General features: G+C 41.4%; 1 protein-coding gene across 1 annotated transcript in view; it reads right to left on the reverse strand.

The window, feature by feature from the left end:
• Window positions 1-1075: 1075 nt before the first annotated feature.
• The window catches only part of SETD3 (SET domain containing 3, actin N3(tau)-histidine methyltransferase), an 88060-nt gene continuing 64349 nt past the window's right edge, over window positions 1076-24786 (reverse strand). The window contains exons 7-13 of the mRNA XM_024231371.3: window positions 17171-17229; window positions 16252-16366; window positions 9814-9888; window positions 8521-8687; window positions 7542-7627; window positions 3424-3584; window positions 1076-2457 (exon numbers count right to left, since the gene is read on the reverse strand). Of these exons, the coding sequence (XP_024087139.2) occupies window positions 2008-2457; window positions 3424-3584; window positions 7542-7627; window positions 8521-8687; window positions 9814-9888; window positions 16252-16366; window positions 17171-17229 (1113 nt within the window). The 3' untranslated portion in view covers window positions 1076-2007. The remainder of the gene's footprint in view (window positions 2458-3423; window positions 3585-7541; window positions 7628-8520; window positions 8688-9813; window positions 9889-16251; window positions 16367-17170; window positions 17230-24786) is intronic.

Here is a 24786-nt window from a genome sequence, read left to right on the forward strand (position 1 = left end):
ACCGACATCACAACACCCAATAAAGGTGGCACTGGCACAGAAGCTTGGGATCCCGACTCCAGTATGGCGCTATCCCAGCTCCACGGTAACTGGAACTTTGCCAGGGCATAGTTTGAAAACCCAGCTGTCTCATGATGTTATTTTATGTCTGAACTGTATATATGTTTTCAAGAAAGATTTGTTATTATTAGGCTTGAAACCCTTTAATACTATAAGAAGATAATTCTATGATCAAATTGGTCATCAAAGTTCTAGAAGGCTCTGGGGCTTCTAGAGTAGAAAACTCAAGTAGTACAATGCTATTGCCTTTTAGAAATTAACACTAAGCTTTACAGACTATTTAATATTCTTGATAAGGTATCTCAGGTGTAAGGCTGATACGAGAGGTGGCAATCACATGCTTCCTCCTGGTATACATCAACAAGCTAGGAAAGGTAAAGGCGTCAACGCCAGGAAATGTCCCAGACTCACACAGACATGAAGCTTGCCTCCAGCGCCCAGTGCAGCAGGTAAACTACCCTGCTAAGCAACACAAGTAATGCCTTAAAGAGTTAAATTTATCTCAACTGTCGGGGGGATTAGGCAATTGATCTGCAGAGCTATGTCTTCCCCAAGAGAAACTCCCAGAGCATCCTTAAGACGACCTGTGTTGCAGCAGCATTTATCAAACAGCTGGGGGAGTCATTCACGTTTTCAAAATCAGCGGTGTACTCAGGACATCAGAGACAATGTGAAAATTTGTGGTAAAGAAAAACTGGTATCAGTAAACCTGAAAACTGGTGGCAGAAGGAGACAGATCCCTCTCCCACCCCAAGGACACGGTCCCAACCTTTTCCTTCCCCTAAATCCTAAGGACTCCTTTGCTTGAGCTCCCGCTGCCTGCCTAGATGGGCAGGCTGATGAGGGGGGCTCCTGCAGGCCTCTGGGCCCCACGGCTATGCCTCAGTAGCCCCCAGGTTAGCACAGCCTAGGCAAGAGGTCAAGGTTCAAACAATGCTTGGGCAGTAAGATGGTTTGTGTAAAAGCTAAACTCACAGGGCCTGTCCCACTCCAAAAAAAGGAATAGACAAAAATATTAATCATGTTTTTCTTTTAATAAGGGTTTTTACTCAAAAGTGTAGCTTTGAAAATCTCTAGCTTGTTGTGAAAACCAGGAAAGCCAAGGAGCTGCCTCACACTGCGCACCACCACGTGAAGCTGTGGGCCGCTGTGTGTTTGCAAACTCTCCATTACCAAGGCTGGAATCAAATGCACCACTTTAAAATCAGAGCCAACATTTAAAATTAGGAGGATGATGCATGTCCTACTTTGATTCAAGGAGAAAGGACAAGTTCTTAGTACAGTAAAACAAAACACAAAAGTAAACAAATCTTTAGAAATCACTATATATATGTGTTTATATATATATTTTTATATAATTAGGATTATCATCAACATTTCAAACTATTAAAAATAAGGTTGCCACCTTACCTTTTCTTTTGGTAATGGGGTGTTATTTTTTTTAAGGAGAAAAACCAAACATTTTGCCCAGACTCTAAAGTTTCCCAACTTCAATTCTGTTTTCTGCTGTGCAACTTCCCCACTTTCACGCTGAATCCCCAAGTCCCGCCACCAGCTCTGGCTGGCAGGAGGCAGAGCAAGCTTTCATTCTGGTCGTCAAGATGACAGGCCCACAAAAGTACAGCTGAGACAGGAACTGAATTCTTCCCCAGGAAGAAAATACCTATACCCACAACAGGTCTGCAAAATCTCCCACAGGCACCTCTTCTCCCTTTCTTGTGGTTGTTTGTTCATTGGTTTGTTTCGCCTAAAAGCAAGATGGCAATCTTAATCAAAAAGGGAAGCTAGATTTTCAAAATAACTTAAAAAAACCATTTTTATATAAAGCAGCAAAAACATATCTTCCTCTCTGCAGAAAGAAAAATGTTAACAAGGAAACACAGCGATGCGAACGGACCGTCCGTCAACTCCTGCTCCACTGGATCCCCCATCCAGCTTCACCTCGAGCTACTCCTTAACTTCAGCAGTGCTGTCTGAAGAAGATCCTTTGGCATCTTCAACTGCTCTTTTACTTTCTTCTTGATTGAGATTTTCATTTTCGGACCTGGTCCCATTAGGGATAGAGTTTTCACCATTTACAAGCCCGTTTTCTGTGGCCTTTGCTTTGCTGATTGCCTCTCTGATGTTCAAGGCATCCTGCACTCCAGCCTCCTCCTCGAGGTTTCTCAAGACCAGGGGGAGCCTCGAGTCCCCCACACTGCTCTCTAACAGCCCAAGGTTACTCTCTTCATATTTGGGAAGCGGAGCCTTTTCCTCCATCTGTTGGCGGTAGTATTCCCGGTTGACAGCTGCACTCTTTACTGCTTTTTCCAAAATCTCTTTCTCACCTAAGCGCAATTTGATGGCCATTTTTGCACGAACAGAAAGATCCTGGTTTTTCAAGACGGATTTATCTTCCTGGAAAACAAAAAAGGGCAAAATTAATTACAAGAAGTCTAAACCAAAACTATAGAGACAGAGGGCACAAGAGCTGGGGATGGGGACACGGGGGAACTTTTTGGGGTGACGGGAGGTTCTAACACTTGACTGGGCAGGTGGTCACAAGACCAGACACTCACATCAAAATGAATGCTTCAGAAGTGTGCCTTTTATTGTATGTAAATTATATCTCAATGGAAATGTTACAAAACAAGAAAGAACAGCCTAAATCAAACAGTGCTACCCCATCTGCCAGGGAACGTCACTGATTTAAAAATCATCCTGTCCATCTTGGGCACTGATGTAGCCCCAGGGCAGCACGTGGGTGAATGGCATCAGTGAAGGAACGAATGAATGAGAAAGACGTATTTGAAGTTAGTGGCTCAGTAGTGAACTTAAAAAGCACAAATGAAAACACGTTTGTGAAATCATGTGCATTAGAAATCATAAAAAAGTATTAAATAATTTAAAAAATGTATCTTCTAATAAACAATGCCTAAATATGATTTTTTGGGAAATGAATGGAAAATTTCAAATGCAATCATTTTGCTAAACTATTACGGTAGTTTAGAATTAACAAGAAATCTTTCATTAAACATTTTTTTTTTTTTTTGAAACGGAGTCTTGCTCTGTCGCCCAGGCTGGAGTGCAGCGGCGAGACCTCGGCTCACTGCAACCTACACCTTCCGGGTTCAAGCGATTCTCCTGCCTCAGCCTCCCAAGTAGCTGGGATTACAGACCATGCCCAGCTAATTTCTGTATTTTTAGTAGAGACAGGGTTTCACCATGTTGGCCAGGCTGGTCTTGAATTTCTGACCTCATGATCCGCCCCCACCTCGGCCTCCCAAAGTCCTGGGATTACAGACGTGAGCCACCGCACCAAGCCTCATTAAACATCTTAACAACGCAACAAAGTTCAAATCCTCATTTATTTAGTGTAATTACCTCAATAGTTGTTTTATATGTTTTTAAAAGAAGTGAGGCTCTATCTTCAAGAAATGTCCAAAGTTTGACCTCGTTGTCCCAGCTAACAGGAAATTCCGAGTTCCCCAAGGTGAAGATTCTATCAATAGCGCTGTCTCCCAGCAAGTGTTCTTTCAGTTCTTCTACGAGAAACACAAATGGCAATCTGTTAGGAGGAAAACACAGCACTCCTCATTTGAACAAGCAACCACCTTAGAAAATATTGTTTCCAACAACGCCATTTTCCCACGGTAAAAGCTGTCCCTACGCAATGGGCCAGGCCACTCCTAGACTCTCCAAAGTAGAGCAGAGCTAAGTTTTGGGGAGCAACACCAGGTCAGGCCTCTTCATGTGGAATCCAGATCAAGCCGTGGTAGCACTCCATTTTTCACTGTTTCTATGAGGGACACAGAGAGCCTTTAGACAGTTTCACAAGATAATTTTTAAAGACAATCTTCAGCCATGTACCACTTATTTTGACAATACCCTTTTTGCTAGCCATGAGCTCAGTCACACGGAGTCAAAAAGAGACATTTAGGTGAATGACGTAAACAGTGAAAGGAACAAGAGCCACAACAATCCCGCGAGCCCATAACTGTAATCTGATTGACACTTATTCTAGTAGATGACCTGACCAAGCTATTTAAGCCACTTTCGTAACAAGCCACAAACTGAAAGAAATAAGAGCCTAAATCAAACGGTGCTACCATAAGGAGCACTATCAAAATCTTAGTTAATGGGCCGGGCGCAGTGGCTCACGCCTGCAATCCCAGCACTTTGGGAAGCCAAGGCAGGTGGATCACTTGAGCCCAGGCGTTTGAGACCAACCTGGGCAATGTGGCGAAACCCCATCTCTACAAAAAATACAAAATTAGCTAGGTGTGGTGGCACATGCCTGTAGTCCCAGCTACTCAAGAGGCTGAGGTGCATGGATGACTTGAACCCAGGAGGTGGAGACTGCAGTGAGCTGTGATCGTGCCACTGCACTCCAGCCTGGGCAACCAAGTGAGACCCTGTCTCAAAAAAAAAAAAAAAAAATCTTAGTTAATGAAAAATATGCCCATCTCTCTCACTTGTCAGGAATTTAAATAGGAATTACAAATACACACAAGTGAACATCTCAATTATCTCCAAATATATTTAAGAAGAGGAAAGAATTCAGCAACTGCTCTTAGCATTTTATCTCCCGGCACATTATCTCCAAAACCAAAACAAGCCGATCCTATTCATGCTGAAGAAACAGACCCATGCTTCTTATGTGATTAGGAGACAGTGTCTCTTTCAGAGCAAAATGCCCCACAGCTGTCACTATTTACAATTCAAACTGAAGAATTGCGGCTGCCAGCAAACCAAACTTTTATTAGTATTAGCTAGAGTAATTCAAAGATACAGCAATTGTCTTGACATGACAAATTGTCTGACTGGAGAGGAACTAAAGAGAATCAACAGACCTAAAAGGATTCAAGCAGTTTTAAGAAAACAGGCTATCTAATGTTCAAAAAAGTTTATTAACTTTTGTTAGTAAAGATCACGATAAAATTCAGGATTTTTAGTTTTGAGTCTTCATTTCATATTCTTTGTATACAACATGGAAGTTCTGTTTTTTTAAGCTTTCTTAGTGGCTGAAAGTTCTTTTCAAAGGCCCCCAATACGAAGGTTACTATTTCCTTCCCTCATCTCCCTCCTCAATCTGCCCAAGTTGCACTCTGCAATGATGGAAGCTGCAGGTGTGCGGCAGAGCTTTCTCTCCGCTACTTTTTAAAAGTGAAAACTGGACTCATTTCACATTCCTGGAGAAATAAAGCCTACAAAAAGGGGAGTAAGACAATGTAGCATGTGGCCTGCCTGCAGCACAGGAGCTGACCAGGAGCTCCTGCAGCAGGTGCCCTCCTGAGCTTTCCTCCAGCACACAGGGCCTGCAAATTATCCCTGCACCTCATTCTGGCCACCACAGTGTGTGCTCTCCCCAGAGAGTACAGAGCCCAGTGCCCTCCACCCTCTCTCTCTAGCTCCTGCTCAAGCTCCTCCCTCTGCTAAAGGTCTTCAGTCATACCCCTCCCCTCCTGCTCTACCTTGTCCAAACCGTCGCTGAGCTCCAGGGTTTAACTTGAATGCCATTTCCTCCAGACCCCTAGAGCACTAAGACTTTTTTCCATGTACTATGTTATCTGTGAACCAGCAGGAGCAATGTGGGATGTCCTGCACATGGGCTCTGCAGTTAACAGAGCTGGGTTCTAAGTCAGGGTCATCACTTGCTTACTGAGCAACCTCGGCCAAGTTACTTATCCTCTTTGGGTTTTTTGTTTGTTTGTTTGTTTGTTTTAGACAGGGTCTTGCTCTGTTGGCCAGGCTGGGGTGCAGTAGCAAGATCACGGCTCACTGCAGCCTCAACCTCCCAGGCTGAATCAATCCTCCAACTTCCCAAAGTGCTGGGATTACAGGCATGAGCCACAGCATCCAGCCAACTTTATACTCTTCCCCCACTCCCCACCCACCCAGGTCTCACTCTGTCACCCAGGCTGGGGTTGGCTTACTGCAGCCTTGACCTCCCAGGCTCAAACAATCCTCCTACCTCAGCCTCCTGAGTAGCTGGGAATAGAGGCACGTGCTACCACGCCCAGCTAATACTTATCCTCTTTGAAGTGGAATCTACATCAGTAAAATGGGAGCGCTTATCAATCAAGGCTGATGGGATTAAAATTAAGCATGTACCACATTTAGCATCATACCTGGCACACAGTGAATGCTTCACAAATTCTAGGAATATCGTCACCATCACCTCTCTTAATTATAAATTCCTTGAGTATATGAACTGCAACATTCAATTCTGTATCCATATATATGCAAGAAAAGCTCACAGTTAACCCCTTAACTCATGTTCATTAAATTGAATTGATGAACCATTACCCAAGTACAAAAAGCACCAAAAGCTCCCACTTGAATAACTGTAAATCTAGTGACAGCGTTGCTTATGAGGAACAATGACTGTATCTCAGTTTGGGTTCTGCAGTTGGTGTGTGAACTGCCTCTCCTGTTTTGGGACTAGGTTTTTTCTGCCTCCAGCGTGATGTCAAGCCCTGGACTTGTGCTGCACTGCTCCCTGGATCCGGACATTAAAACCAAAGCCAGTGACCGCCGAGCACAGCAGCTTCCCCCACATGGGCCATGACTGGTTCCTCTGACCAAGGAAGTGCTTGGGCAGCTTCCTTCCAGAACACTTGTTCATCTGTTCACTCAGTCAAACACTCATTTACTCATTCCTACTCAGACTGTTCTGTACAGGATTTATGGTAGTTAACAACAGCAACTCTCTCTCTCTCTCTCTCTCTCTCTCTCTCTCTCTCTCTCACTCTCTCTCTCTCACTCACTCACTCTTAAAAATGAAACCTCAGGACCAGGAAATTTGTAAGATACATTTTAGGATGAAAAATAAAAACACAACCACGAGAGGTCAAATCTCAGTATAAGAAACCCCAAATGACTTGTTTTAAGCAAATATAAAAGTAGATGCTCAATACAAATACTTAACTCTTTCTGGGCCTGAAATAAGAGGCTGTAGCCAGGAACATTTTGTGTTCTACACAGATTCTGTTTGCACTGTTATTTACTCTAACAGGATGCCTGGCATTAAAATGCTTGCTGGCAATTTCAGATTTAGAATGCAGAGTAGGTTAACAAATAAAGTCCTACGGTCCGCGTATGCCACAGCTGACTACACAACATCACAGCATCAACTGATCCTGAACTGCTCTATGTAAGTGAAAAAGACTAGTGCCCTGTGAGTGAAATGAGGCTCTGTCAGGCTACGAATGTAGAATTTATATATATTTACCCCATCCAAGATGTTTTAAGTTTTCTTCAAATGCAGTTGAGAATTATTTGCGTATTACAAATTAATATTGACAACACATCGAGGATTTAATAAAACACTTCTAGGGTAAAACAAATCAATTTCTTCTTTCTCCAGTATTGCATCTTGTCTCTTTCCAAAAGTATTGTAGTTTTAATCCACTTTACCTTTAATCTGAATCCCTATGCTTTACCCTTTCATGATTTAAAAAGAAAAAAGTCAACATCTCTTTTTTCCTGAAATGACTTACCTTCAGTCATGCAGAATACTCGGAGAAAAGCCAAAAGCTGAGCAGAGATGGGCGGCTCCGTAAAATGCAATGCAAAAACGCTGGAACTGATAAAAGCAGAAAGCAAGATCAGTCACCCTGCTGCGGTTACCCACTTGCTCCAGACTGAGATCCCTTAAGTCTACAGCACGTCTGGTTGTCCTCAAGGAGAGCTGAGCTGGAATGGTCATTCCAGCTCCTCATCTGAACTGTGAGCACGATTTTCAGCCCCTGCAAAAGGCCACAGGCTGGGGCGGAGGCAAGTGGACATCCAGAATTGGAGTCCATCCTCACAAGCTTTTCCTAGAGCCTAACAGCTGTAATCTCAGGTTGCACACAACACATTCAAAAAATTAAACATACACATGGTTTTCAAAAAGTGTTAACAATAATTTATGTTGAGTTCACACTTTAATCATTAATCAAATATTGACAAGTTCAATAAAAAAAGGTCTGGATAATCCATTTTCATTAAGAATGGTTCCTCCATTCCCTGGAGAACTAATGAATCCTAATTCCTGTCTTCTTTATCATTTTATGCCTCAAATGCAAGAAAATCTTAAAGAATTTAACTAGAAATTCTTGAAATCACTGAGGATCATGACTTCATTACAGAAACTAACGGCAGCAAAGAATTAAATGAAACAAATTGATCCAGGCCATTAACCTTTCCAAGGTGAAAGACATGAATGATACGAAAGTACTTATTTAACTTACTGAGGATTTCAGGCCATATCCCCCAGAACTGACTGTGAATGCACCCAATGACACAATTATGTTTATCTGAAAACGCTGGTAAGTCACCAAGCATCGCCATGGCTTAAATTTGCTGTGCCACAGGGATAAACGGATTAAGACAAACTACTGGAGAGAAGTTTTATTAACACACCAATTAAACACTATGCAACTGGAAATAGTTCAAGTACTGCAGGAAAGGGCCAGCCGATGTTTTTCTACGTACGTGGGGATGCCAGCACGAGCCAAGACCTCGGCCTTCATGGCGTAGAGTCTGTCACTTTTACTCACTCCAAGCTTTATTTTCACTCTGTCGTGTGAGTTATTGTCAAAGAAAAAACCACTGTGGATCACAAACTCTGCATTGGATCGAGTGCCATAAAAAATGTAAATCTGAGATGCAGTAAAGAAAAAAGAAAAGGGCATTAGACAAACTTGGCATGTATTCTTAACACACGGCAGGGCAGAGGCTTAGTGCTACTTTACATTTAGACACGAAATAGCTGAAAGTATTGATACACCTGTTTGGTATAGGTTGCAAGGGTGAAGCTGTGCAATTTCCCCAACTTTCCAAACTGAGACCAAGCACCCACTTCCACCACCGCATGGAGAGGAGAGGAGACGCCAGGAGAAAGTACCACCAAAGGCCTTACTAGTACTCAAAGGACCCCAGGTGCTCTGGGGTCACCAGGCCTCTATTATAATCCTCTTCTCCTTCCAAAGGACAGCAAGGCTATTACTATAAGACTGCATTTTAAAAGTCACCAAGTTCTTCCTGTCCTTTTAATACAGCAGGGTCTTTTCTGGAACTGTAAAGCAGTATCTGTCAGAAACTTATTTCTAGATCCTGTGGCAATTAATCCTGCACCTAGCAGGTGGGTTTATAAACTTTTCTGAAGAAGGAACGGATCAATACTTTGCTAGACAAATATTTTTCATTTTGTCTCAACTGGAATGTCAATTACGGATGTGAGTTCCACAACTGTACTGTCTGCTTGGGTGTAGACTGATAGAATGTAGGAATTTATAGACACGTATTTTCAAACTCACCCAAAGGCTTACCCCTCCTCCCACCCAAACTACTAGATTAAAAAATTAGAGATTAAAATGAAAGTATAAGACAACAGATTCCCTTGCTTTTGCCCCTTACTCTGATAAAGAAAGTTCTAATCAGTAGAAAAAATAAACGCAACACAGTTTATGAAATGTTAAAAATTGTTTTAGTGTCATAACACACTTTATTTTCAGTTAATAGTGTTACAAATATTTACAAATATTAGGCCAATTGTGCAAGTAACTGTTTAAATCTTTTTCTCTGTGGACCCAAAGCACAATGCAAAGCACAAGTGAGTAAAGCACAAATGAATATGTATACTACGGGTTCAGGTCTCAAGATGTGTTCCAGAAAAACAATCCTCAATGTGAATTCCACATTTTTTCCCTTTTTAACATTACCAACACAGTGTTAACTTAGTGCCCACTGGCTGGCTCACATTTTGTGAGATGCCACAAGACCCACCTGCTCTCCAGCCCGAAAATCCTGCAGAGCCACACACTCACAGCGGTCATCTTCCAGGTTGTAACCAGTAGTGATCTAGCCCGGGGAGGAGGAAGGAAACGACGGTGAGGCAAACACACGCACATCTCACTTAATTTATGAGCTTGTTTCTGGCAATCAGAGGAAAAAGGGGATCCCAAGGTACTCAAAAGGTTGCATGTGAATGCTTTGGGAAACGGGGCAAAGAACTGCTTGAGCACTGAGGTTAACTCTAGTTATATCAGAGATGATTATGGAAAATTATATACCTGAAATAAAGGAAGTACAGTTAGATAAAGAGACTATACAGATTGTCACTTGTTGGACTTAACAAAACATAATCGCCTCTGGGCCTCCCTGTGCCCACAGGCCACACCTCCCACAGGCGCACATAAGCCTCGTTTCTGTTCACTGATGATCTGCACTACTCTCATTCATTTGCAAGCATTATCTTTATCTAATGTTTGGCCATTAAGAAACCCAAGTGGGTGTTCCATTGGATAAAGAATCAGGGAAAAGAAAAGCTCTATTTCTGAATTATGGATATATGCTCTGAATTAAAGAAATTAAAACTTTCAAGCATGCAAAGGCAAAATAAAATAACTTTGTTGTTTTTTATTCCCTCTCTTTCTGCTGAGAAATACAATGTGAGAGTTTCTAAGTCCATTAGAAATAAATATAGAAAATCCTCTCACTATACCCTAAACCTGCGTCTCCTTCTAAGCTCTCCTGTCTTAGTGAAGGTCAGCCAATGTCATGGCCTCAGCACACAAGTTACAAGGAAACCCTCGCGTCTCACCTGGTCAGTATTTCATCTTGTAAATACTGTTTGGACTTTCTTCCTCATTCCTCTGCGTGGCTACAGTCCTTATTCCTTCTCACCTAGCTTGTTATTTGCAAAAACCTTCCAACTCTTGGAACCTAGTCTCAGAATCCAATACTGTCCTTCTGGAGTTGCTAATTGTACAATGTCACTCTCCTGTTCAAAATCTTCCTATGATTCCGCTCTGCCTTCCGAATAAACCCCAAGTTCCTGAGCACGGCCAAATAAGGAGGCAGCTCACGCTTCCCTCCAGCTTCAGGAACTGCCACCCACCTGCCGTCCCAGTTCCCTCCTGCCTGACACTACCTTCTACTCCTGTTGTGGCCTGGCTTCTCGGGGAAGCCCCTCCTTACCCTGCCCTCCTGTGCACTCCCACAGCCCCGTCCTTATGCCCTCCAACCCAAGTCACGTTATCTGTGCACCTGCCTCCCCGTCGATCAGACTTGGAAGCTGGAGCCCCTTGTTGATCTCTATGTCCCCGAGTGCTCAGCATACAGAACCTAAAACCTGAAGTGGCCTTTGAGAATATTCACGTGATGCATGAATCCCCCAGGGGAAAGGAAAGGGTCCCCAGCTTCTATTAAAAGCTCCTTCTCAGAGTCCTGTCTTTCAGAGCAGCGCCCAATCTCTTAGGTTGTCTGTCGATGGTCACTGATTACTTTTTGACCTACTCATTTTATCCTGGAGAATCCAAGGTTCACAGCAGCTACAAGTGCTCCTGGCTAATAAGGCATCAACAGCTTGGATTCAAAAGATGACTTCTGAGTCTAGGGAATGGCATTTTGGGATGGAAGGCCGTGTAACACTAATCTTTAAACTCAATATCCCAAGAATAAATAAGGTTTATTAACCATATGTCTAAGATTCCTTCATGCTTCTGATCTGCAAAGACCCATGAGAAATATGCAGCAATGAGAAATAAATGAAGCCAAGTATTCTAGAACATTTCACTCGCAGAACATTTTAAACACTTCAATTGAATTAAAATCAACTCCATGAAGTTCCTGCCCAGCGTCGGATGTACTTTTCTGACCCCAAAACATCACCTTGACAACAAAGTGGAATGAGAAGCTGCCCATACCATGAACTCCCAGGAGGGAGTCCAGGCACTCCCAGGGTGCCGGCAGTACAGGTACACAGGGACATACCTGCTGGCAGCACCAACAGGAGGGAAGTTAGGGGAAGGAAGAGAAAATTTAGGGAGATTGCGGAGAAAGGATTATGGGTGTTTAAGGGTATTTTACAGGTATTTCCCACTCTCAGCAAACATCAAGCTCAAGAAATAGCTTAACATGTCCACGGCAACCCTGACAGGCAAACAGGCTGGGATCCTGCCCTGGTCTGCAGCCCTTTCTCAGCGAGGGTCAGAATGTTTGGAGGCTGAGTGTCTAACTTCTTTGTGTGGCACTGCCAAACACGTCCTCTAAGATGGTATCAAAAGCGTGTCTCAATGCAAAGAATTGCAGGCGGAAGCAGAGGCCTCGCTCCTCCCTTGCCTGAAGCCAGGTTTCTAGAGGACTCTCTCAGAGCAGAGCCCTCCTGGGGTGGGCCTGCAGAGGGGCCTTCCAAGGCTGTAAGGACCCCACTGCTCAGCAAGGGCCTTCTGGCAGGAGCCCCAGGAAATTACCACCTACGCCCAGAAATCTGTAGCCGCTGACCAGATCTGACTTGAAGCCCAGACTAGGAGAGGAGGGGTTGGGAAGGCCAGGGCTGGTCCAGGGGCAGCCTCCCGATATCAAGCAAGGACAGGGTCCTTCCACCTCCTCCTTGCCCAGCTCCACGTGCCGCTTCCTGCCTCCCACACTGCCAGCTAACTTCCCTTCTACAATATTGAGTGCCATCCTATGCCAGGCCCTAAGCGAGGCACTTGGAAAATGGCATGAAAAGTCTCAGTCCCTACCCATAGGGACATCTAGTGGAAAAGAAACACAGGGAGAAAAAAATTTATATATATACGTATATATAAAAGCATGTGGAACTGAGAATAGCCCCACAGGAGTCTCAAGAGTGCCCGGGGGAGAGGAGCGGGTGGCAGCCAGAGTTTGCTGGCAATGCTGGAGGAGGAACCCAGCAGAGAGTGGAAGCCTCCAGCAGCTCCATGGAGCCCTGCTCCCTGAAAGCCACCACCTGCCTGCAGCGCACACCACTCACATCTGTGGCTGGCTTGGTAACTCAATGGCACACTTGGTGCACAGCCGTATTCTAGTTTCGTTTACATATTAAAAGTAACATAGGAGGAAGAGCATGATATACACACACATACATCCCTAAGATGGAAACAGAGTGAGGACCATTTACATTTTCTTTTCTGTGTTTTTCAAATTTTCTTCGACAAATATGTATTATATTGATTTCATGGCTGGGGGGAGGAAGATAAAGTAATACAGGCTCATCAAATAAAATTTGGAAAATATTTTTTAAAAACAAAGGAAAAAAAGATCACAATCACGTTAACATTTTGATTTATTTCTTTCTGATCTTTTTTCCTAGGCGTGGGGCTTTTACACTCATTTATTCACCACTCATGAATTCATCAAAAAAATACCACAGCGATATAGCTATGAACAAAACAGACCCTCCTCCAATATCACCCTGCGTTCATGGATCTTCCATTCTAATGGGAGGTGGGGGGTGAACCAACAATAATTTTTTAAAAAGGCAGAAACAAGAGGATCTGGACAATAGAGGGAAATGCAACAGGACAGGGCAGGAGGGCGGATGAGCCAGAGGCGTAATCATTCCACACAGGGTGCTCAGGGCAGCCACGCGGGAGGAGGTCTATGAGTGAGTCCTGTAAGTGCCTAAGGAATGGGGGGTCTTAGGCAGAGGCAACAGCAAGAGCGAAGGAATCTGCTGGTGTCTGAAGAATAGCAGGGAACCACAGGTGAGTCAGACCTGTGTGCACGGAGGGTGTGGGGGGACAGGTTGTTCGGAGAGACTTGTCTGCTATTGTAAAAATGGGCTTTTGAGACTGTAAGACTCATCTAAATATAAATGTTTTAGATTAATTTTTTCAATACACAAACAGAAGGACCTTGAAAAAGAACTTCCCTCCGTTGTGCTCGAATTTCCAGCTGCCCTTTCATCCCACCTGGTAGAGTCGCAGATTCAAATGCAAGCCTGATTATTCCAACATACTCTCTGTATGGGAACTAATACTGCTGTCTATCAGTCACTTAGGAGTGTCCTTCTCATATCAACCGAAAAATCCTCAACAAAGGAAACCTGCTGCTTACATTAAGTTTGAACAAATCATGCAAGATATAAGATGTGTTGTTTCTTCCAGCTTAGTACCACACCTTAACCCTTTCTACATTTATTTCTCTCAGTGGCTAGGAAATTAGTTAATATTCACCAGCATCTCTAGCCTAGGTGTTCATCCAGCCCCTTACTTTCTTGAGCATTTCCTTGCTGTCACTGGTTTGGAGTTCCTGTTACTGACTTGATTCTTCTGTTTCTACTACCATCGTCAGGGTTTTGGGATATTGTCGGAAGCAGACAGCGTTGCCGGGTTACAAATTCCACCTGCTCCCTGAGTGGCAGTCAGGGTATACTGACAAGAAGAAGATGATCGTCAGGACACACGCACACGAAAACGAAAATCTCATCTTAAAAGCCAAGCCTTGATTTCAAGACTTTATTTTTTAAAAGATATTAACTGTAATATGTATCATATACAACTCTGTAGTGTTAAAAAACAGAATTTCTTAAATTCTACTCCAGTAAATTTCCCATGAAGTCTTATAATTACAATGGGAAACAGTTCAACAAGAGTGCAGAGTGCAGAATGTCAGGAACATAACCACTGTAAGACAAAGTACCAGCATCCTGAATAAACCTTCTACAGGTTAGCAATGTTTCTGCCAGGACTGTGGTAGGTTAAAAAGTATGTAAGTCGTATTAGGGAAAATACAGCATTGGTTGTCATCAATTTCTTTCTTTTATTTTAAGATAAACTAACCTCTTTTTTTTTAACATTTGGTAGGGGAAAAAGAATTGTTTTATCCCATTTACATGGAAGCCAAACAAAAACCAATGTGCAGATGAGTGTGTGAGGTGCCAATAGATGGAAGCTTCGCTAGGGACCTCGGTGGCCTGGTGGCAGCCTCAACGCCATCAGGTGGACCGTGGGGCTGGGGGTAGGGCACTGCTCACCTTGCTACAGAGGCTCCTGTGTTAATTCTTTTTGTTTATTTAGAGTAAAGCCAAGCATTATTGCTTTAATTTTATTAAAAAGAACTCTAATAATCAATTGAGTTTGGGAACAAATGATCTCATTCAAAAAAAGAAAAAGAAATATACTACAGTCAGATATTAAAAGCTATTTGAAGATTTCTTAAATTTCAAGCTTATGGTCAATTTAAAATACCTCTGAAGAAAAACAAAACAAAAAATGTAAAATTATATTCATTAATGAAAATAAGTTATAAAACATGCTATTATGTCTTAGTATTTATTACCAATTAAATTAAGAATATCTAAATTAAGGCAAAAATGTAATTATAAAAATGGAACTATTCTTTCTTGCCACAATTTAAATACTTTTAAGATTCAAGAACATACTTGTTGCTAGACTTTCCCAAATTAGCACTAGGATATTCTGTCTTCGGTGTCTGGCGCACACTACGTGTGTTCTGGCCATTCTAGGGAATTCAGTGTGAAATAATCATTCACGGCATTTCTTTATTCTATTTATAATACTGCTAATAACAAGGAAAGCTGACAGAGAAAAGATGAACATAAAACCTAATCAAACAGTATACTAGTATAAAGTATGATATTTCAAAATGATCTGAAATGTATCATATTTCTGCCAATATCAGGAAATCTTTATCAGACAACCCTCTCACAGAGCACAGAGCGCTTCACCTATGCTGCTGCCTGGAATCCGAAGAATGTGGAGAAACAGAGCCTGCCTCCTCCTCTTCCCAGCTGTGGGCGACCATAATAATACAATTTCCTCCTCCCCAGGCTTCCCAGGTGTGATGATGCCAGCTGACTCCTGCATTCAAGGGCAAGGAGCCCAAGGCACCAGCCCCCTCCTCCCACCCCACAGCACCAGGGAAAGCAAGTAACAAACACAGGTTCATAAACATGGCCAGGGATTCGTCAGCCCATCAGGGGAAGGGACCAGGGACAAGAAAGAATCAAAAGTACAGAACTGGAAACAGAGAGTCAGCAAAGAAAAGAAGACACAAAAGGGAAAATGAGAAATACGATTTTTTCCCCAATAAATGAGCATTTTAAAGAGAATAAGTAAAAAGAAACTTTGGTTTAGTCTGTGGTACAATAAGATAAGAAAATGAATGTTGAGGCTGGAATTATGGCTTAGCAAATACATGTAGTTCACTGTGGCTTTTGAAAATGGTATAAGATTCAAGCTCCCAGTTTTCAGTATTAGTCAATGCAGTAAAAGAAAAATGCCAGCTTCTATTTGTGGGCGGTGGGGAGGAGTGGCCGGTTTGGTTTTGTTTGTTCCTTTTGGAGGGAGGCAGCAGGGGGGAGTACGATGGGTAGGTGGAATAACACCCCCGCTCCCAAAGCTTAGCAACAACAGCCTCCCAGATTCAACACAACACAGGGGAAGAGGTCGTTACCAGGCCGTTGGTGTGGTTACACATATCCCATAAAGGAATCAGAGCCAGGGTCACGCGGGAACCATCCTCTGTGGGAATTTGGTTTTGCCTCGTCATAACAGAAGAGACTGCCCACCTATAACAAGACAAATGGTGTTTTAAGGTTGGAACATTTAAAAGCCAATTGCATTAAGAAATAACATAACCAAAAATTTAGGTTTGACCTCTTACAAATGTACAAAGTCTTTTCCTAAGTAACAAAGGCAATGTTTGGCCTTCATCATCATTTAAAAACAAACCCAGGGTTTTAAAGAGCCAGGGGAAATGCAGGAGTGAGTGTTTAAGGGAGACTGTTCCCAAGAGGCAGAGACGGAAGGAGGGCTTTGCGCAGGGCTCAGGCCCCTTCCCGGGTCTTCGTGACTCACAAAACCCACTCCCCGACACCCCCCAAGCCAACCCTCTTTTGCCCAAATGCTGACTCTGCACCTATTTTAAGCCTCATTGAAAAGCAAACCATAAAACTCCTTTCTGATCAGAAATCCTCTATGAATTGCAAGAAATGTAAAATGTGACTATTTTATTACACTGTGCAGTGAATTAAAACTCTCCGTTCAAAAAAAGTCCCCATTTTACACTAACATAGTCTTTTTAAATAAGAAAAATCCATAGGACCACCCAACACTAATGTTAATCTCAAGTAGCATTTGGCTACCTCAGCTAATTCCCTGCCATGACAGGTTAATGGCAATTTCTACGTGGCTATGAAAATGCTGATACTTATCCAAGCTGCTCATGATAACTTCTGAAAGATGAGCTCTGTTTGGATGCTTTAACGGTCACAGCAGGTCACTTCTCACTGAAACCCTTCCCTCCCTTCCAGGATCCCACTTCACTTAGAAACCACCCCCAATACACAGGCACACACACAGCCCACACCAACCTGTAGTCCTCGTAAGTGAAAGAATCCTTCAAGGGCAGTTTGTTGGCATGAGGATGGGTCTGGGAATTAGAAGTTTTAGAAAGCAGAGGTGAAAAGAGAAAAAGGGAAAACAGAAATCAGTTAGCAGAATTTCATTATTTAGCTGCCTAACAGATCCTAACAAGAGCCAAATGAAGCAGGCGGCGTCCAGCCGCGCTACAGAGGGATCATCGCGCTGTTATGCTCTCATACATCACTGTCAACTTAATTTGTTGTGCCCAGCAGCCGCCATAAATCTGCTTCTTCATATTTCGATACTAGCACCCACAGACACTGCACAAAACAAAATTTAAGGTGGACCGACTTTACAAAAGGCAGGCACGCCCACGCAATGAGCACTGGATCTAAGCAGCAACGCGGAGCCGCCCAAGCCAGGTCCGTCCTGGCCCCGCTCTGCACCTCATGCCATGATGTACCACACAGGCCTTCTGAGAGGGTTCAAATCCCATGTCAACAAAAGGAACAATTAAAGGCACTCTAATCGGTTGAAAGCTCTTTCATTTCTCTCCGACTTAAGTCATTTGATGGGAATCAACTTGTTGTTCGCACATGAATCATATACACGGCAAATGCGGATCAAGCACGGAAAATCAGGAGAAGTGCAGTCTATGAGACTATAAAATAACTTCACAAACACATAGGACAACGACAAAACAGATCAGCATATTTAAATTTTACTTCTTTCCTAGACAAAAGAACATTTGGTAAAAATACTAAAACTTCACTTTTATGGGAAAATTATATAGATTTCATATTCTCTCTTCACCACGTCCCCCACCTTAGGCCTTTCAAGCACTTAAAAACTTTGTCTCAATTAAGAAATTAAAAGCTGTAATAGCACAATTTTGATCTTCAGTTTCAATTACAGTCTGATAGACAGATTGCAGTAAGTGATCAAATGAACAAATGGTTATTTCTGAGATACAAATGAAATCCTGCTGAAGCCGGGTCTCCGCACCACTGTTAATGCAGGAAGCTCCTGTATCCTGACGCACTGGCATCACAAGTGCACTGTAATTTATCATCGCTCACTGTAATGTACTCGCTGGCACCCTATGCAGGACAGTAGGGGATGAGGTAAAAGTAGCTAAAACCGTAAATCAATTAGAAAACAAAAGCTTGTGCTCAGTGCGCAATTTTAGGCAAATTATGTATTACAAAAGGCTGCCAATTGAGTGTTAGTTCCCAGGTGCCCGTCTCTCCCCTTGAGTCTTTTAGCCCAGTTTTAACCCTTTGGAAGAAATGTCAAAATATAAAAATATATTCACATAAGTTTTTTTTTTTGAGACGGAGTCTCACTCTGTCACCCAGACTGCAGTGCAGTGGCGCGATCTCAGCTCTGCAACCTCCGCCTCCCGGGTTCAATGGATTCTCCTGCCTCAGCCTCCTGAGTAGCTGGAAATACAGGCGTGTGCCACCATGCCCTGATAATTTTTTTGTTTTTTTTTGTATTTTTAGTAAAGACAAGGTTTCACCATATTGGCCAAGCTGCTCTCGAACTCCTGACCTCGTGATCCTCCCACCTTGGCATCCCAAAGTGCTGAGATTACAGGTGTGAGCCACCAGGCCCAGCCGGCTATTCACATATTTTTTTAAAATGTGTTCTGTGATAAAAATGAAATTAATGCAGGCATATTGTAAGTCAACATATAAAATAATATACTGTCCAGGGGCATTTTCTAGCTGATACAGGAAGATGGGGAAATCCTATGGGGGGAGGGGGGTGGGAGGATCACCAGCATGGTGAAGACAGGTGAGAATCCTACAGGATTGAAGCTTCTCACTCCCTTTTCTTTGTAACAGATGAAATACCAGGTTATGTTCTAAGAGTCCTAAAAATGTTTTCCATTTAATTATTAAACTTAACCACATTAGCGTTCAGGTCTTTCCTTACTAAAGTACAAACTGGCATATAAGAACTGCCTTTCCCCTAAAAACTAACTTGATCACAAGAAATACCACAAAAAACTTCAAAAGTGTAAAGAAAAGGAATTCCATTGCTAAAATTTCCTTTCACTCTCAATAAGATGAACCTTCACATCACCCGACCAACTGGGAACTCTGCACATCCTGCCTGTTTTCATACTCTAGGAAGTGGCAAAGTGTTGTTTTTGTTATTTTTACGTATTTTAATTCATTTAAACTGTAGAATTAAACTGTAGAAAGTTAGTAAGTTCCAATGCTAAATCTCTAAGTCTAAAAATTTGGAACCCCCACTAAGAAGTTTAACTTATTAAATGGCAGAAAAGACGACAATATTCAAAACTGGAATGCTAAATCTCGAAATGCTAAATCTAAAAATAACTTGAAGAGTCTTCTAACTCTCAAATGTCTTCAAGTAGCGTTGGACCCTACACAACTATCCAAACATGGGTGATCTCCATCAAGAGATGGAAAATTAACTCTTCAAAATGTTTCTCTTCCTGCTATTCACACACATTTCTTACCCAACATATAAGTCCATGCTCACAGTCCTGATGAAATCATTTAAAAAAAAAAAAACTCAAGAAAAAAATGTGTGACTGCATTCTTCAGATTAATTCTGAAGATCATTTTGGCTGCATGGTTACATAATATTTGCAGAATCTGTTAGAAATAGTTGTTCTTATCTTCTTAAGAAATAGGGTGTACATACTGTACATAATTCTGGTTAAAAAAAAGATTCTGCCACTGACACATGCACTTAACAGTGACACTGAAGCAAAATGTGACACTAACGGAGAAAGGAAATAACTCTCTCCACAGAGCTCTCATTACTGTGACACTACCGCCACCTACTGGCATTTTGGGAGAGTAGATTACAATCGCAGAGTTCTTGATATTTTCCAGGGCAAGGCCTTTAAAGCAACTTACTGTAAACCAAAAACTGGGCTTATCAAAAACAGCCACTACTTCAGCTTTACCCAACTAAAATTTGGTTTCTAAAAAGAAAAATCTCTGCTATCTCTAAAAACTATTATATAATAGTTTTATAAGAATCTTGAGACATTCAAATATCAAAAATATTAATAATTTAAAAATATTTAATTTTGAAAATAAATGGTTTCACTTATTCTGAAGAAGTGAACAAGGATAAGACAAATGTCTATCCCAACCAATTTTCATTTAAGCTCAGACAATGTATTAAAACAAAAACAAACAAACAAAAAAACCTTTTTCCCTGTTGAAGACCAAGTTAAAACACATCTTCCAAAAATTACTAATCTGAAGTTACTGGAAAGTTCCTAAAATATCCTTAGATGAAAATCTTTAAGCTCATACATTATACAAAAGATAACTGAGCGTTCCTCACTTAATGAAGCAAAGTGGTGCTTATAAAGGTTTTGTTGATTACAATATAGCCTTTTCACTAGAAGACATTCCTAGCTTGCACTTTAAAAATAAAAATATACAATTAAAACAGAAAACGTACTCTCTGAAGCCAATTGGTTTTAGCTTCCAAACGAATTGCAACTGTAGATTCCAAGACACAGACACACATGGGATGGGTGAGGAGGGTCCCTGAGAAGCTTCTGCCTGCCACTGTCAGAAAGATGACAGTGAGAGGGCCTCTCAGGCATGGGGGGCCCAGCAGCAGCAGGCGATGGGGTCTCCTGAAGCGCTACCTCCCCTCAGCCCACACCTCCCAATAAATACAGGCAGAGAAACTAGCCACGGATTTTCTCCAGATTTTTTAAGTGATTAATATTTTTACTTTCTTGAGCACAATAAATATATGAAGATGGAGAAATGAACCATTGCCGTGGCTCATAATCAGGCCTGAAGCACTACAGAGCCAGGCAACCCAGGGGCGCACTGTTCCCCTTCCCTCTTCCAGCAAAAGGAGGCATTCCATGTGAAACACAGTAATATTGTACCGAGTACAAAATAATCACTATGTTTGGGAAAGATTAATATCTAAAATTGTTTGTTTGGCTTCAATAAAAAAGAGCAATATTGCTAAATGTGTAAGTATGACATTTTGAAGAATGTACCATGTTGCATGGGTCTGGTAGCTATGCTTAAGGAAATTAAAAACCACTACAGTCAGCATATTTGATCCTTATTAAAGTTCTGTCTTCAACTATCACTCACATAAAACAAAAATAAACCAAGAAGAAATTTAAATAAAACCTATGGATTATAAGTGTTTGAAGATGAAAAAATGAACAATATTCTAGCTTTAAAAAATTGATTTAGCATGCAGCTTCTCTTTATAGTCCCTTGATAAAAATGAAATCTCCCTAACAAACACTTAATAAAACCTGTCAATATCTCTGGAAAGAAAAATGACACAAATGCATTAAGTATTAAATACCCTTGGAAAAAGTCACATATTCCATGAATTTTTGATGTACTATCTTGACATTAATGTAAAACCTTGATATTTATAATTGACAGATATTTAATAAAGTATAAAAGAAGATGGCTGCTGCGCGGCATGCAAATGTTCCAGGGTGATCAGAAATGAGAGATACAGACATGCACTTAAACTAAACAAACAGTTAATATGTGTTACACAAATCAGCTGCAGGCTTATTTTAAGCTCATACAACAAACCTTTGTGGAGAACCAAAATAAGCAGAATTCATTATTATGTGAATCCCTAATTCAGAAACATCTAGTACGTGAAACAGCTTTGAAACATTAACAGCTCTGCACAGGAACAAAATACATTTGAGTTAAGGTTTTTTTGTTTTTCATGTTTTTTAAACATTTAACAATAAGCATTTTTAAAATAAAATAAAGGTATTTCCATAAATACATGGAGAGGTGTTTCCTAAAACAATTATCAAAAGACCATATTTAACCTAAAGAAAGAATCAAAATGCTCTGAAGAAAAAAAATATATTAGAACACACAAGTGGCCTCTAAGACACAAACATTTCTCAAAATCAGATATTTACTTTTCTAAAGAATATTCTTCTCTACCCAGACTGATTTTTACTTAAAGAAAAACAAGTTGAATATATTAATCACCTTCAATGAGGCACTTAACTATACAAAAAGGAAAGATTCTTCTAAATACTGGATGTTAAACAATTTACATCCTGCCATAATGCATAATTATTAATTTCAAATATATTTATGGAAGAATTCAGTGACTCTGCCCTGTTTGATGACTATAGTATCAGAAATGACAAAATATAATTTAGAAGTTGTACCTAGCTTGTTCTGATAAAAAACCATAATGCCATGCAATTAAATTTTTCTGACTAAAATCCAGCTGGATAGTGTTTTGCTTCACTCCTTAAGCATACATTAAAAGAGACAGTCAGGGGCTAATTAGCCAGGAACAGACACACCTAACTCCAGTGATGGTTTCATTTTCCTTCCTTCTGCAAGAATGAGATCAGTCACAAACTCTCACATTTGGCCTTTTAGGGTGGATGCAATTTTGTAAGTTTCAGAAATGTGACCCTATCTCACATAACCAAGAGACCTCTGGTCTGACAAATTCCTGGGCAGGACAGCCTGTGGCATCCTCCCTAGGCTCACTGTGGATCCATGGCCTCAGCAAATACATGTGCTTTGTAAAAATTAAGGAGAAAGCGGAGGTGCAAAAGACAGCTCCATCGGCCCATCCTATAGGCCTATAGATACCCCCTTCCTCTTCAAAGCAATACTGCACCAATCAGAGAGAGAATGGGACCAGAGAGAGTAAGAAGATGGACATCCCCAGAAGGAAACAGAGTGAGGAGAAATGGGAGGAGATAAACAAAAAGAAGAAAGCTGAATATTGGAAAGATGGAAAAGATGGCAGGTAGGAGAAAAATTTACACTAAATACCTTGAGGTTTCCCCTTTCCACCCCCAAATGAAGGCTCATAAGCAGCAGCATGCAAGACAGCGAGTTTCTAGGAGGCTGATCAAACCGTCTTCTAAGTGGATATAATACAGTTTAACAGAATGACAAATTGCAAAGTATCTCTTGAATTGAAAATTTAGTTTTGATGACCATAAATCAGAATCAAAACATGGTTCACATGTTCAGCTCTTCAGGGAAAAAAATCAATTTTTAAGACTTTTATTTTTAAGCACAGATTATATCCAACTCTTCAGGGAATTTTTCATCATAAAGTTCTTTGAATTCACTCAATATGATGAAATAAAAATTTAAATACATCAATTACACATTGAATTAAGATTTTCTGCCTTTTGCTTATATATAATTTTTCTATGACAAATGTGTTTTACCTTATAATTTAAAAAACTCAAATTAAGAAAATGAAATTAGTGGAGAAATAACATTGTTCAATAAATTTATAAAATTATGATGGAAGAACTTTTTCTCCCATTGGAAGACACTGAATGTATAATCTACATCCAGTTAAATTTAATTAAAATTTGTTGAAACATGGCAAAAGATACGTCTGTTTAAAAACCTTTTTATTAGCTACCATTTGTATACTCTATGATGGGCAACCAATTATGAACCAAATTTAGTCATAATCAATCAACATTTTTGATCGTCAATTACTCAACAAATATTTATTGACTTAGAAAAAAAGATGAAGATAGGTTAAGACTAGAAATTCATTCATTCAACACATACTTCATTTCCTGAGCATCTCCAAAGTGGAAGGCACTGTACATCACTGATATCATCGGGGGTACTGCCTAGCGGTGAAGACAGATAAGTGACCAAAAAACCACAAAAGGACAGCACGCAAGGTCGTGCAAATCCCTCTTCTTCCGGGCCACCTTCTCCAATCTCCAGGTCCCTGTTGATCCTCCTGCCCTGTTCCTGCCTTTCCCACGCTGGCCTCAGTCTGCCCCTCACAACTGCACGCGCTATGGCCATTTGATTAGCATCTCTTCCCCCCTAGTCCCCACAGGCAGGCTCAGCAAGGCAGGGACCATGTCTTCTTTGACCACCTGTGAGTCTCCAGTGCCTTGCTCAGTGCCTCATTAAAAGAATTCCTCTTCTTTTTTAAAATTTTAAAATTTATTTTTATTTTTAACTACACCTGCTGGAATGGGACAAAAAAATCTTCTTTCTCCAAGTGACAAGATACACTTCTACTCTTTTTCCTGGGACAGCGGAGGAAAGCTATGACTCCAAAGGTGCTGCTGAGAGGCTGCACCAGGGACTGGCAACCCCAGGGGAATCTGATCTCCACATTCCTCTTCGGAAAGCTCCAGCCCATGTGGGCACCCCTGCCACACGAAGGCAGTGACCATAGGCTTCAAAAAACACAGGTTTCCACATCCTTCTATCCTATGTTCCCTCTTATGAACAGAATATTCTTCTATCATCTAGGGGTCAGAGAATCTTCTCATTTTTTCTCCCCAAATCTCTCTTTAAACACATTTGAGAAAGCTCTATTCTAAGAATCCAAAGAAACAACACAGATCAAGCCCATCAGTCCTCTGTACCAAATGGTCACCAAATCTCCCCCCCACCGCCAACTCACCCCAAACATGTAGCACACACCCTTCGAAGAGGTGAGGCTGGGAACCTGCCAGGTCATCGAAGCATGCTGCCCAACCCACTTGTGCTGCCATTTCCTCATTGGAAAAAGCCGGGGGTCGGGGGCGGGGGGCAGTGCAGACAAGCTACTGCTGTCTTCTTCAAAGACAGTAAATCTTTCGTTT

The sequence above is a fragment of the Pongo abelii genome, chromosome 15 (genome assembly GCF_028885655.2).
Source record: "Pongo abelii isolate AG06213 chromosome 15, NHGRI_mPonAbe1-v2.0_pri, whole genome shotgun sequence".
In the NCBI taxonomy this organism is placed as follows: domain Eukaryota; kingdom Metazoa; phylum Chordata; class Mammalia; order Primates; family Hominidae; genus Pongo; species Pongo abelii.